This window comes from Pyxicephalus adspersus, chromosome 10, assembly GCF_032062135.1.
Source record: "Pyxicephalus adspersus chromosome 10, UCB_Pads_2.0, whole genome shotgun sequence".
In the NCBI taxonomy this organism is placed as follows: domain Eukaryota; kingdom Metazoa; phylum Chordata; class Amphibia; order Anura; family Pyxicephalidae; genus Pyxicephalus; species Pyxicephalus adspersus.
The window spans coordinates 57287173-57302333 of record NC_092867.1 but is presented as its reverse complement, the minus strand read 5'-3'; the positions used below and the strand labels follow the sequence as shown (position 1 = coordinate 57302333).

The 15161-nt window shown below is 38.9% G+C and overlaps 2 protein-coding genes across 2 annotated transcripts in view; one reads left to right on the top strand and one right to left on the bottom strand.

Annotated features, from left to right (window-relative positions):
- LOC140338895 (uncharacterized) overlaps nucleotides 1–15161 on the bottom strand; it is a 48397-nt gene that overhangs the window by 10839 nt on the left and 22397 nt on the right. The gene's annotated exons all lie outside the window — the stretch shown is intronic.
- Nucleotides 7–4298, top strand: LOC140339016 (oocyte zinc finger protein XlCOF7.1-like). The gene is made up of 7 exons (XM_072423493.1): nucleotides 7–409; nucleotides 1489–1642; nucleotides 1850–2026; nucleotides 2112–2235; nucleotides 2339–2427; nucleotides 2561–2672; nucleotides 3002–4298. Exons 2-7 carry the CDS (start codon nucleotides 1547–1549, stop codon nucleotides 4015–4017), a joined length of 1614 nt encoding a protein of 537 aa, XP_072279594.1. The 5' UTR covers nucleotides 7–409; nucleotides 1489–1546; the 3' UTR covers nucleotides 4018–4298.

The following is a 15161-nucleotide window of genomic DNA, read 5'->3' as shown; positions in this document are numbered from 1 at the left end:
CAACTTGAGTAACAACTTGAAATTCGGGGTGCACAGTGAACCCTCATGACTACTACTAGAAACCAAAATTTCAGCTTTCAAGTTTTAAGGAATTTCAAGATATGGGGAGGTCCACACATTTAAAAACTGTGCATCTTCACAGACTGAAATTGAAAATGCTAATTGGGGACCCCATGGGCCAGTTTTATAGCAAGGAACATTGGGGTGGGACCCCTAAATTTATATCTATCTTTTTACAAACCCCGTCTGCTTTTCTTCTTCGAAGAAAGAACAAGAACAAGACCCCTGGAACAAGAGGGGTAGGAAAATGTAGGTGCAAGAGGAAGACACTTGTAGCAAAATGCGTCAAGATCGTCACTGATGGTTGTCAACTTGTGACCGCGTTACAATACAGAATGGGGAGCAAGACGTACTGCTAAGTTTTTTCTTTTCTTTTTTTTTACATGCAATGGGGTTTTTTTGGCTGGTTTTCTACTTTTGTAATCATGTGAAAGCTGACAACATTGCCAGTTCTCTTTCTGTCAAGTAATGGCCGCTTCAGTTTTGTTCCACACAGCCACACACCTAGAGCAAGGAAACCAATTAGGATTTTTTGATCAGTTGTTTCAGGTCAATGACATCCAAGCAACTACCATTTTTTAGGTCTGCAATGACCACCTTAACCTTTCTGTGGCCATCAGCAGAATGGTACAAGGCTTTTGGTGAGAATGCTGGCTCTGTAGGAGTGTTTCTAAATCAAGGGATCCTACATAGGTTGCTTTAGGGTTCCTTGAGCAATTAGTAATTTGTTCCTCTTAGGTCAGTTTAAATAGCTCCAATCATTTCTTTTGCCTGTAAGGGTGACATTTTTCCCACTGGCTAGCAATGTAAGAGTCATTCTTCCAGTTTACCATCACACTAATGTACTGTGAGAAGTGGATATAAAAAATTATAAAAGGGGTTCTCTGAAGACCTGAAAGTTTTTTCAAGGGGTTCCACGTGGTAAAAAGATTGATGAGAAAGGCTGCTGTAGAGGTAAAGTGGTAGAAAGGCTTTTGCTCTAGTTGTAAAAAAAAAGGCTTTTGTTGAGAATAGTGGCTCTATAGGAGTGTTTCTAAACCAAGGGATCTTAGTTTGCTTGGGGTTCCTTGAGCAATGAGCAATTTGTTCCACTTAGGTCAGTTTATTAGCTCCAATAATGTTTTTGTCTGCAAGGGTAACATTCTTCCCACTGGCCAGCAATGTAGGAGGCGTTCTTTTCGTTGACCATCACACTATTGTATTGTGAAAGGTGGATATAGAAATTATAGAAGGGGTTCCCTGAAGACCTGAAAGTTATTTCAAGGGGTTCCACATGGTAAAAAAAAATAATGACAAAGGCTGCTTTAGAGGTACCTGGTCTCCAGCAGAACCCCTAAAGGCTACTCCACTCTAGCATCTAATGTTTGAGGGTATAATGAAGCCTTTGGTCATTAAAGCCACATACCTACATTTCTGTTTTATCTATAGGTAACAATCTTCTGTCTATATGATATACAGTTTTACATAATCATCCCCTCTGTTTATCATGGTAAATTCCCAGAAGATGGACAAGGAAAGGGACAAGATGATGGACAGGATTGTGAACCTCGCCTTAGAAATTATCTACCTAATGACTGAAGAGGTGAGCAAAATTCTTTGGGGTCTCATGACCTCGCATCTCTATAAATGAAACACAGACGTGACCAAAGAATTGAGGGGAATTATGAGAGGGCCTTGTGATATTTCTAGAGCCTGACTAGAGAGTTGGGAAGGGCTCTGAAAAGTAACATGATAGCACAGGGCTGACTGGAGAAATAGAAAACATTTATATTTTATTGTCTTCACACAGGATTATGTTATAGTAAAGAAGACATCTTGTGAGAATTTGACACCCAGTAGCAATTCACCACTGTCAGGAGGATGTAACATGAGCAAGATGGAGCCTTCATCTCTTTCTTTGAAAACCAAAAGAAACACAAAAATTCTAGAAATCACCAAAAAGATTATTGAGCTGCTGACAGGAGAGGTGAGCTGTGCCGGGATTCTGAAATGTTGTCCAGTAACAGGCAAGGCATGTGTCTGAATGGTGACTGTATCATTGTGTGTGTCAGGTTCCTATAAGGTGCCAGGATGCCACTGTCTATTTCTCCATGGAGGAGTGGGAGTATTTGGAAGGACACAAGGACCTTTACAAGGACATAATATTGGAGGACCACCTGACCCGCACATCACCGGGTAAGAGGAGACTTTCATTTCCTATAAAGGAGAAAGCAGTATGGAGGGTTTATGAAGCTACACACATTCTTGGATATAAAGACATATTGTGTGTTTCCTACAGATGGATCCAGTAACAGAAATACCCCAGAGAAATGTCCCTGTCCCCTGTATTCCCGGTATTCTTCAGAGGAACATCCTCAGGATGACCAGGTATATGGGACTTTTGGGTTTTGCTGAAAAACCATAGTGAATTTGCCTTTTATAATTACTAATTCTAACATGAGAAGATTATATTTAATCCCAGACGTTGTAACATACCATTTTAAACTTTTGTGTTCATTAGTTTGACGATCTGATTGCAATTAAAGTTGAAGTAAAAGAAGAAGTTGAAGATGAACTGTATGTGATGGGTGATGATTCCTGTAGGGAGGAGATCCCTCCAGAAATCTGCACAGGTGAGCAATCTAGAAGTCCCAGATTTTCTTTTTGAGTTCCATTACTCAACTTTTTAGGTGATGTATATAATTCAAGAGGCCTTAGATAAAATTCAAATGTCCAAACATTTGTGGGTTATCTCCAAGGAGAGTAATTTTTAGCTAATACTTGGTAAGAAAAAGCATTGATAGTATCTATGGAAGGCTGGCGGTCCTAAGATGTTGACAAGTATGTTGTTGCAAGTATGTACAAATGTAAAAAATTGCCTAATTTGATTTAGGTAAAAAAAATAAATATAATATCCTAAATTACACTAATAGGTTTATCCTGATTGTCTATTTCTTCGTAGATGGCCCTAACAAGAGCAGTAACTGGGGGAGAAATCTTGATATCTCTTCAGAAGGTGTATTAGAAGATGATGACCCCAAATATGGTTCTTCAGATGATGAGGAAACCACCGCTGAATCTTTTAAAGAAAATTCTGGTATTACTTTGAATCTCCATCCAGTCTTTCCCAGTGCAGATACTTTTTCTGACCCTTCTGCACATGGGTGGTGTTTTCCTGGTAACTCCCCTATTGACACCCATCATAAAATTGGTGAAACCTTCCCATGTTCTGAGGGTAGAGAATGTTTTACCCAGAGAGAGGACCTCATGTTATACCAGGGAGAGGACCAAGGGGAGAAACCATATTCATGTTGCAAATGTGGAAAAAGCTTTACCGAGAAAAAAAATCTTATATCACACCGGAGATCTCACACGGGGGACAAGGAATTTTTTTGTGTGGAATGTGGAAAATGCTTTGCTCAGAGAGCCAGACTTTTTGTACACCAGAGAACACACACTGGAGCTAAGCCTTACTCATGCTCTGAATGTGGGAAATGCTTCATCCACCGAGTCCGGCTTCGATCACATGAGAGAACTCACACAGGGATGAAGCCATTCTTTTGTTCTGAATGTGGCAAATGTTTTGCTGAACGATCGAATCTGAACGCCCATCAGAGTTGTCATGCTGGGGTAAAGCCATATTCATGCTCAGTTTGTGGAAAGAGTTTCCACCAGAGACGGTATCTGATTTCTCATGAGAGGACTCACACAGGAGAGAAACCATTTCCCTGCACTGAATGTGGGAGATGTTTTGCTGACAGGTCCACTCTAGCCAGACACCAGAGGACTCATTCTGGGGAGAAGCCATTTCCCTGTTCTGTATGTGGAAAACGCTTTACCCAGAAATCTAATCTTTTAACGCATGAAAAAGTTCACACTGGGGAGAAGCCATATTCGTGTTCCGGATGTGGGAAATGTTTTTCCCGAAAATCCTATCTTATCAGCCATGAAAAGACTCATAGAGGAGCCAAGCCTTAGGACTGTACCACATGGTTGACTTTGAAGGGTCATAGTGTGAATTGAAGGGACATCATGTGATTATTATTGAAGTTTTTACCCTAAAGTCATTTTGTGACTTTTTCTAACTTTTTACTTTCATGTTTTTTTTGTATAAATTTAAAGATTTGTAGACTAAAGACTACAACCACTAAACCTCCCTGTTCAAGTGGACCTATCATCAGATATATTTTTTCATGTTAACTGCATGCTAAGACATCTGTACAAATAATAAACATTAATTTAATTTATTACTTCCAGAAGAGGTCACAGTACTCCTGAACTTCTTTTTCCGCTATCTTTGTTTAAGCATCCCTCCTTCCTTCCCAATACAAACACATACACCAGTTCTATACAATATAGACACTTATCATGCCATTGTCCATGACAAGAACTAGTAGTATAATTACTAATCCCGCAATAACTCAGGATTTGAAGGATGGAAATGTACACAGGACAGCTCTGATTTTCTGACTTGATCAGCAGGTTTTTTGCACTTATCATGCACATATAATGTAACACTTTCAATGGTATAATATTTAAACCGAAAGGGTGCAAAACAATTTATCATGGTTAACATAGGATTTGTACTGATCTCTTTTTAATACTTGTTCAAAAGGTATTGAAATTACCTTCCATTACAATTAAAATTTAATTCCTGGGAGATAAGAGAAGCCACCATTTTAGTCGAGGTATAGCCAAAATAAATTATTCCTGTAAATTGAAAGAATTGGTCTTTCCAACAAAATGGTGGATGGCATTCCCTGATGTCTTTGAAATTTTAAAAACCTGTGTCCCAAAAGTTCACATATGCTTTATTTGGGGAAAATTGGGATATTGACATGTTAAGCCTCATACAAATCTATCTGTCCATCCTTGACCTGTCTCCCTTAGTCCTGGATAAGGTCCCATGCTGCCTGTCAGCCATCTCATCAACCTGGATAAAACAGAACTCATCATCATCCCCCCCCTCAAATTCCAAATCTCCCCCTGACATACACTAACATGTTAGCAACACTGGTATTCGGCCCTCCCCTCAGGCATGTTTTCTTGGTGTCACCTTTGACTCGGCCCTCTCATTTACCCCCCATATTCACAACCTTTCCAGGTCCTGTCACTTTCACCTACGCAACATCTCCAAAATCCGCCCCTACCTGTCCTCTGAGACCACCAAACTCCTTGTGCATGCTCTTATCATCTCTCGTCTGGACTACTGTAACCTCCTCCTCTCTGGTATTCCACTAACCCGACTCTCTCCTCTACAATCTATTATGAACGCTGCAGCCAGACTCATCCATCCTTCCCTCCGCTCCTCTTCTGCTGCATCTCTTTGCAGATCTCTTCATTGGCTTCCATTTCACCTTAGAATCAAATTCAAGCTCCTGTGCTTTGCCTTTAAATCCCTACACAGTTATTGTCCCACTTACATTTCTGTACTCCCCCTGCCGCTCTCTCTGTTCCTTTAATGACCTACTAATGACTTCCTCACTCATAACCTCATCACACGCACGGATACAAGACTTCTCCAGAGCTGCCCCCACTCTCTGCAATGGTCTTCCTCATCTTGCAGCTTGCTCCTACATTCTGCTCATTTAAAAGAGCGCTCAAAACCCATTTTTTCAAACTTGCCTACTCATCTTCTTCTGTCTTTTGAAACCATCACTACTTCCCACCACTACATCTCTCCCATCCTATTGAGTGTAAGTTCCCCCACCTACTGGATTGTAAGCTCTTCGGGGCAGGGTCTCTTGTATCACTGTCTGTATTAGTCTGTCATTTGCAATCCCTATTTAATGTACAGCGCTGCGTAATATGTTGGCGCTATATAAATCCTGTTTATTATTATTAATAATAATAATAATAACATAATGGTCTTGTGCAAAAAATTGGTTTCTGTAAAGGTGTCCCTCAACGTTGTTTAATGATTTGCCATGCAAGACTGACAGCTGACCATTGCTCTTTACTGCTTGTGGCAAGTATGCAAAGGGGCCCCTCCTGCTCCTACCTCTGATCCCTCCTGCTTTGTAAATCTACTTAAAGATCACTTTTCAATGCCCATTTTTTTTTTTGGGGGTACTTGGTTTTATAAGGGGGGAATAAACACAATCTTATCAATGTAACATTTTACATTGATATATCCTTAATCAACAATTAGGTTAATCAGTGAAGCTCATTGATTAATAAAGGATCTGAACTTCCACATTGCTTACATTGTGAAGAGAAGGTGATTGGATTGAGATGAGTTGTGAATGTGCCCTGTCATCTTATATCATATATATATGATATAATATATATTATATACATATATATACATTTCTTCAGCCACCTAATAGCTTCTTTCAGGTATCATGGATTCCATTAGTAAGATCTGCGTGCTAAATTCCCAGGTCTGTATACCTGATGTGGCAATTATGAAGAGATCCAACATTATGAATTATGAAAAGCTTCAACTCTGACAGCCTGAGCTCACCAAACCTGAGAAATTGAAGATATAAAAATTGTTTATAGTTTTGGTTGTAGAAAGAAGCTTTTCTTGTTCTTGGCTTAAATCTAAAAAACCTGGAATGGATTGCTCCCTTGATTCCGCTCTTTTTAGTTCACTGTAGTGTTGTAAATTTTTCTACCACACACCTCCAAATTTTGAGTTTAGGTTATCCTTTGAAGGGTACGGTTAATGTAGTAAACAAAGGTAATGTAGAGAATTGTGTGTTCCAACCCTATGCTAACACCAAGGAGTGGTTTTCTTCTGGTCCAGCAGGACTGTGCCTCTGTGTACATATCAAATTCATAAAAACATGGATGGAACAGTGTGGTATGGAAGAACACGAGTGAACTGCACAGAACCCTGACTTCAAGAATACCGGACACCTGGTCACATTGGAATTTTGATTCTGTTCCAGGTCTTCGAACATGAGTACCTGACCTCACAAATGTTTGTGACTGAATTGGCAGAACTTTGGGAGAATCTATCCTATAATATTGTCTAAGGTTTTAAAGGTTTTCTTCTATATCATAGAAAGCTTGTGTAGGTAGGTGCAATGCAATTAAAATGACACTCCTACCCAAATTACTTTATGTACTACAAGCGCTACCAATTAAGATTCCAACACTGTTTTTTCTAAATCTGAAAACGATTTTCACACAGTATATATGGGCAAACAAGCAACTGCGGTTGAGTTATCATCTCCTTAGACTGCCAAAAACCTCCATAAGGGTCTTCATAGAAACATACAGCGGCAGCTCAATAAGAATACATGGATGTAAATATGTGTTTGTGTGGTGATGCTTGATGGATGTGACGTCTCCCAATATAGTTACAATGCAATATATTCCATTCCATACATTCAAATATGATCAAACATACAGAAATATATAACAAAGACCACATAACAGAACTCATGAATAGTTGCTCCAGCATTCTAGGCAGTCTCAAACTCCAAAATAGCATCAACTGTGTCAAGTAAGATAGATAAACGACATATGTTCTGCCCTTCATTTGTTTCAGTCACATCCATGAATATGACATCATATAAAATATGGTTTGATCTAACAATTCCTCCTCTTGAGGATGAGACTTATTCAATCCCTCAAAAGTTCATAGACTGACGTACTCAACTATTCAAAAACAAATGATACAATTGAAATCAATCAACACTTTACTATAGTATTTTTATAAATGTGCGTTTGTAAATGTATGTTATAAATTTATGGTAAACTGTGATTATATAGCTAGAAAGATAATTATCTATACCCATTCTATTACATTGATCTTCGCTTCTTTCAGTCTCATTGGTCCACTGAAGAGTCTTTTTCTTCTCATGAAGATATAATCCTTAGAACACAAATTGCGATTCCTTTAAGTAACTTGAAAACTTTTAAATAAAATTCACGTTTATGCAAATACTTTCATATGTATGAAAATAGTCTTTTTATCATTATTTGTCTTTTGGCAGTAACACAAACCTTCATGTTGGTCATCATCAGGAGGCTTTTTAATCTTTTCTGGATACTCATGGATGGTCACAGGTCTTTCTCCAAGTCATCACTGTAGGTCTCATCCTATCAGTAGTAATTATTCTTTACTCAAAACTTGAGAATATTGATTTTATGTTATTTTTTCACTTGCCAAGGATTTTTTTAATATATTTAGTGTAATTCAGGTCTGCTGAATCCAGCCATGACATTAGTTTTATTGAAATGGTTCTAGTTCTTGTGATACACGAATCGGAATAGACGATTTTACCAACAACAAATGTTAACACAGCATAATATTATCAATCTTTACACAGATGGTTTTGCATTTTATATATTAAATGTAGCATTATTTTCATGAAACTTTCACTTGCCTTCTTTTTATTCATATATTTTCTTTTTTCTTCAGAAATATGAGTTCTTCAAGAAGAAGTTGTGTAAAAGACCCTAAGGTATTTTGCTACACTTGTGAATATTCTCAGCAAAAACAAAGACGAACCATTACAGATGTTGTAAAACAAGCATATCATGCATATTTTGTATTTCAATCTTTTTATTGAAAGTTTTTAAAATTTTAACATGGACGGGTTACAAAACAGTTGGGTTAGGAACAAAAGAATAATATATCCAAATAATGACAAACTCTGGCAAGGAAAAAAGCAGTAAATATTGGTACATACAAACGTAGTAAAATAAAAAGCATAGTGTGGGATAAGTAGAAAATGTCAGATACAAGAAGGAAGAATAAAAAAACTAAAATACTAATCCAACTAAAAATAGGTTAGATGGTAAATGTTCATATAGGTAAAGAAAGGACAAGGAGGGTGGAGGGGAAAGGAAAACCAGAAAAATACAATAGACAAGGGGCAACGTGGAAAAACCAGGGGAAGTAGGGAAGGGTAAAGAAGGAGACCTAGCAATATTGAATGTCAGAATAAAAGACATTAAAGCGAAATGTAGTTAATCCAGGGTGACCAGATGAGCTCAAATTTCTCCATTTAGTCAGTAAGTATACTGGATAACTTGTCACTAACCATGATCCAGTTCAATTTTGCAGCTTTGAGATCAAAGAAAATATCAGGTTGTTTCTAAGCTTTTGCCAGGGAGATTCAAGCAGCTAGTAAGATCAGGCTAATCAATTTTCTCGAGCAGGAAGGTAAAGGTCAATCCAACTTGCTAAACAATGCTGATTCTGGAGCTTTGTCAATATTGTGGGAAGTAACATCCATAATTATTGAAAAACTGCAGACCCATACATTTGGCCTCTTGGGCATGTCCTCCAAATGAAACATGGTGCCTCTAGTCACACACCCTCTAAAACAAAATGGAGAAGTTATTGGAGTGTATTTTGCTAGTCAGTCTGGGACCAGATACCAACACAATGGAACCTTACAATTAGCTTCAGCAACTAGGCCCGAGTTCAGGGAGACTTTGGATATAGCTAAAAATATTTAATCCCAGTCTTCCCTTTACCAGCATACCCCAAGGTCCTGTTCCCATTGATCCATGTATTTAAGTTTTGCATGAAGGGTGGCAAGGGCTAAATATAGCAAAGATATCTGGCCTCTCATATCGGCTAGAGATCGGAACAAACTTTCAAAAGGAGAGGGTCTGTAAGGAGGGGCAGCCATTCTAAGTTTGGAGCAGAGAAAGCACTTAATCCATTGATATCTAAATAATTCTCTTGCTGGAAGTTCTATTTTTCGAGGTAAATTTTCGAGGTCTAAGCCAAACATTCATCTAACTTTCAGCACATCTTTTATTTTCCAGGAAGTTTTTGGATATCCACCACTGAAAAATGTTACAGTTCTTACCAGGGGAGAACTCTGGGTTATTCCATAGTGGAGTTAAAGGAGCATGGGTCGAGAAGATTTGTGGGTGAGACTGCAGCTTATCCCAAATTGTCAGAGAATGGGCAAGCGCAGGGCAGGTTATTTGAGGACTAAATTTCCATAAAAAGGACAGATAGAGGAAGCTGTGGACAAGCCTGCCCCTCCAAATCTATCCATTGGGGCTTGGGACCAGAGATGTTACACAACCAGATTTGGTCTAATTGCACTGCTCTATAATAATGAACAGTATGGGGGACTCCAAATACCTCCCTGAGTATGTGAAGCACACGGAGAGGCCTTTTGGACCCTGCTTCTTTTCCCATTTCAAATAAAGTGCATAATTTTTGTTTGCAGAATCTGGACTGAAATGGGGATCGGGAGAGTGCGAAAAAAAAACAATAAATGGATGTAAAGCATAACTACTGTCCACCGCCAATGAATCATAACTGTTGATTGCACATAAAAAACAACCTGAGAAATATTGAAAACAAATAACAAAACCATCACAGTTAAGTTATGCATATGTTGTATATGAACATATAAGCATGGTAACATTTTATCCTAAAAGAAAAAGGTATAGATATAAAAAAACAAGTTCTCTGGAAAAGGGTGGCACACATCAAGTAGTTCCTGGAGGCGTGGTGGAGCAGAATTCATCTCTATACTGGGTATAGTAGAGCAAAACGAATTTTCTGATCAATCAAAAGATTTCAAGCCGACGAAAATGCTCTTCGTTGCTGAGTAACAGCGGCCAAAAAATCTTGAAATATGAGAATTTTGTACCCATTGACTTGTAAGCATCTAGCTTTTTTATAGACAGAGAGGATTTGTTGTTTATCCACGAAATGGAAAAACTTTGCAATCACTGCACGAGGCCTTGTGTTAGAAGCATGCTTTTCTGGACCAATACGATAAAAGGATGGAACGTCTTTTAAAAAAGACTAGCACCCACCACTTGTTAATGAATGGTTCAAGGGAGCAGACAATGGGTATGTGATACTTTGTAAATTAGATTGTAGATTTAAGAATTGACAAACAGTGACATACAGTGTGTCCAGCGACAGATATTCCCCTTTGCAGGGATTACGCAAAAGCAGGACATCAACACAGTAATTCCAAAGATTAAGTCCAGGAAAACTATCAAGAAACTAGAGCCGCAGAGTAGAAGCTGTAGTGCAAATGAGAGTACTGGCAGTTGAAGGTGCCTGCTTTAGTCAACAAGCACAGGGCCCCATAGAAGTGCACTCATCATAAAAATATGGGTGCTCCAGGAACAGTGTAGAATTCACTGTGTAAAGCCAGTAAAAGGAAAAGAGGTGTCCGTGCAGTTGAGAACGCTGTGGAGGAAGAAGATTAAGAGCTCCGGCCATGCAGCCAAGGTGGCTGCCACACACACTTGCCGAGAAGAGCACTGACTCCGAGTGGAAGAGAATCTGCACTCCGTCGCTGGATACCGACACCATAGAAGATGCAGGAGAGGGTAAGTAGCAAAAGGGCTGAGGAAAAGGGATCCCTGATGATTGTTGAGCCATCATTAGGGTTTCCCTCTGCTCAGCCAATCACAGAGCACTAGTTCTGAATGGATGAAATGGAGGGAAACCCTAATGACAGCTCAAACATCATCAGGGAACCCCTTTGCTTAGCCAATCATGGAGCACTAGAGGTATATAGGGTGCCTTGTCCTCATTTAACCCCTAGTGCCTGGGGATGCCACACTGTCAGTAGTCCCACGGCCCCCAGTAGTCCCTAAATATGAAAAGACATATATTTAAAAATGTATATATCTTTTCATCAAACCAGCAGTTCTCCCAAAAACAGATCAATGATTTAATACGTGACATATACCGTGTTTCCCCTTAAGTAAGACCTACCCCGAAAATAAGACCTAGCACTTTTCCCCCAACCTGCCCTAATATAAGACCTAGTAGAAAAATAAAAAAAATAAAAAATAAATAAAAGCAAACATAAATTAAAACAGTCACTTTAGTAAGGGCTGTTTCAGTGGAGTGGGCAGCTCTAAAACCAGACTGGAGGGGGTCAAGGAGAGAGTTGGTGCTCAGGTAATGGGTGAGTCTTTTGTAGACAAGGAGTTTGGAGATATATGGGGCGTGGCCAGGCGGGAAATTTAAAAGCAGATTACCGAGTAATCTTTTTTTCAAATATTTGATTTCTCTAAAGCCAAACTATAATTAAATTTGAATCAGATCCAAAATGCTTTTGACCTTTTTTTTTTTACATTCATACTATTGTGCGATGAGAGGACATAATATAAAGTGCTAATTATTACATATACAGCTTGATATAAATTAGTTTGCAGTGTTGCAACCAAGCGAAAAAGTATCAAAACAACAACTGCAACAAATAAAAGTATAAATGAAGCAATTTTGTGAATTAGTATAATGTAACATATAAAATGTAAAATAAACCATTGACAAAGCCTAACAGATCCTCCTGAATCGCTGAAAATTAAGTGTCTTAATTGTTAATTAAGTGTCTTGACCCCATTGCTCATTTATTATTGCTGTAAGCCAGCTGGCGAGTGCACTGGCACTCAGGTCCGGCTCGCAGTAATCCTAAAATATAAATACCCCACCAAAATGAGCCACATATTCTCCTTGTTCTTAAAACAGCATAGACTAATTTATATTTGGTGGGAGATGAAACCTTTAACGAGAGATTACTCTTATTACTCAGTGGCTCACAAAATCTACTCTTGTATTAATCATATTCTTTAGCCAGTTAATTTGGTGCCTTTGGTGATAAAAAGCTAGTATTCTCTCCACTTCATGGTCCAACCATTCAGTTCTCTTGCAATTGATTAGCTTGAAACGGTCTAGTTCCTCTTTATTTGGGGACTTAATGAGAGCCTACTTACCGACCCATTGATTAAAGATGAAATACATCTGCACATACAGAATTCCTTCTCATTAAATAAATCCGCAGATACCTCCCCGGGAATGAATTGGGAAGCCCACAAAGCCACTATCAGAGGCGAAATCATCAAACAACAGGTAGATCTCACATTTAAGGAATACCATAACATCCAGCGCCAACATAAAGATAACCCCCTCCCTGATTCCCAAACCCAATTGGAGTCGGTGCGTTTGGAACTTAATTTGCTACTCACCACTGGAGCTGACAAATCTTTACACTGGGCAGCCAATATCTTTTAATGATGCAGTGATAAACCTGGTAGATTATTGGTTACCAAATTGAATCACAGACCCAAAGTTCATGTGTTCCCCAAAATCAAGCTGAAAGGAGGTAAATTGTCACAGCATCCTGGGAAAGTTATGGCTATGTTTCATGACTTTTATAATCAGTTATATGGTACACCCAATCTTGTATCACAATTGGATCTTGACAATTTTCTCAAAAACTGTTCCTTGCCTAAACTGAAAAACAAACACTAAATTGAAAAACAAAAGCCATCTTGGAGAAACCATTCTCGGTGGAGGAGCTGTTGAAAGGTCTCAAGCTACTTAAAACTAGTAGGGCACCTGGTTCAAATGGATCTTCGAATGCTTATTAAAAAAAATTTGGCCCCACCTGGTGGAGTATTTTAACTACATCAGGAAAAAGAATCCCCCCGGGGAAAACTCATCTTATATTAGCATAATCCTCATACCAGGGAAGGATGCCACAGAGGTCTCAAATTATAGGCCAATTTCTCGTATAAATTGTAATCTGATAATTATGACGAAGATTTTGGCCATCAGGTTCAACTCCTTTCTGGGTGCAAAAATTCATCCGGACCAGGTGGGGTTTCTACTTCATAGGCAAGCCCCAGACAAGAAGAGAAGGTCTGTAGATTTAATATCTCTTTTAAAAAAGATTACTCGGTAATCTGCTTTTAAATTTCCCGCCTGGCCACGCCCCCTAATGCAGAAACGCCCCGGCATCAGAGCGGGATCATTAGATTGACGCTGAATCATGGGGCGCAGGTAAGGGGGGCTTGTTTTCTTACCCTGAGAGTGATTAGAGATAACCGGTTTTTGCAAGTGGAATCCACCCCGAGTCACACTCGGGATTACTGCTAGGGGGGGTAATGATCCAGACAGTTTCTGTTACGTGTGTGGTTCATTCACGACAAAAGCACAATATTGCCAAATTACCACAGAACTTAAAAAGATATACAAATGATATTTCAGCTGTCCACTTGGTGACCAGGATAAATCTTGGGCTCCACATGACATCTGTACCAGTTGTTCCAACGGCCTGCGTGACTGGTTAAATCAGCGTAAAGCAGCATTGCCATTTGCAATCCCGATGGTGTGGAGAGAACCGCAGGACCATCTAATCGACTACTATTTTTTCCGTGTCAATGCCAAAAGTGGATTTTCACGTAAAACTAAGCACAAAATTGTATATCCCAGTCTCAATTCTGCAATTAGGCAATGGATCCCCATGATGATTCATTGCCAGTTCCGGTACCGCCACATGATGGACTTGTCCATCAGCAACTTACCACCCTAACCACCTCCTCCTCCCTACCCCATCTTTCCCCTATCTTTCTGGTCATAGTGATGTTAACGGATACATGCCCCTTGCTTTTTGTATATAAATGTCATTTTGGATAAACGTTGTGCTATATGGACTGATATGGATGCGGTTGTTTTTTTTCCTCTTTGTATTGTTATTTATAAAGTTTTTTTGTTTTTTTGTTCATTGTATGTTAAAAAATTGTTTAATAAAAATACAATTTAAAAAAAAAAACCTCCAACAATACCAACAATAAATTGGGGTAATCTCTTGGTAAAAGAAATTCAGAGATTTGCACAAAAACAAATTGGTCATTTAGACCATTAGGAGCAAAAACATTGAAAAACGAGTACCCTTTATCAGTACTTTAACCAAAATATATCTAGATCCCATATCTACCTGTGTCTCCAGTATATAGTAAGTTAGCGCTTTCCTAAAAATTACAGCTACCCCTCGTTTTTTCTTAGTATAGGAGCAAGTAATTACCTCTACCACCCAGGATCCCGGAAGACGAAGAGTATCCCTCTGTTTCTAATGTGTTTCCTGTAAAATGACGACATCTGTTTGGAAGGAGCGTAAATGAACTGTCACTTTGGGGCGTTTAATAGGATGATTAAGACCGCCTACATTCCAAGAAATCAAATGAAGTTCCTGTTGAGAAATCGGGGGAGGGCCGAACACATTACCTGGAGTAATCATTCCTGATAACAAAAGACTGGAAACACCTGACATGAAAAGAAGTACCTATAATTGGTGGTGGGGGGGGGAGAAGGGGAATTTGTAAGGGGAATTTGGGAATATGGTAAGTGTTTTTTTTCATTAAAAAAAGTATATAAGACC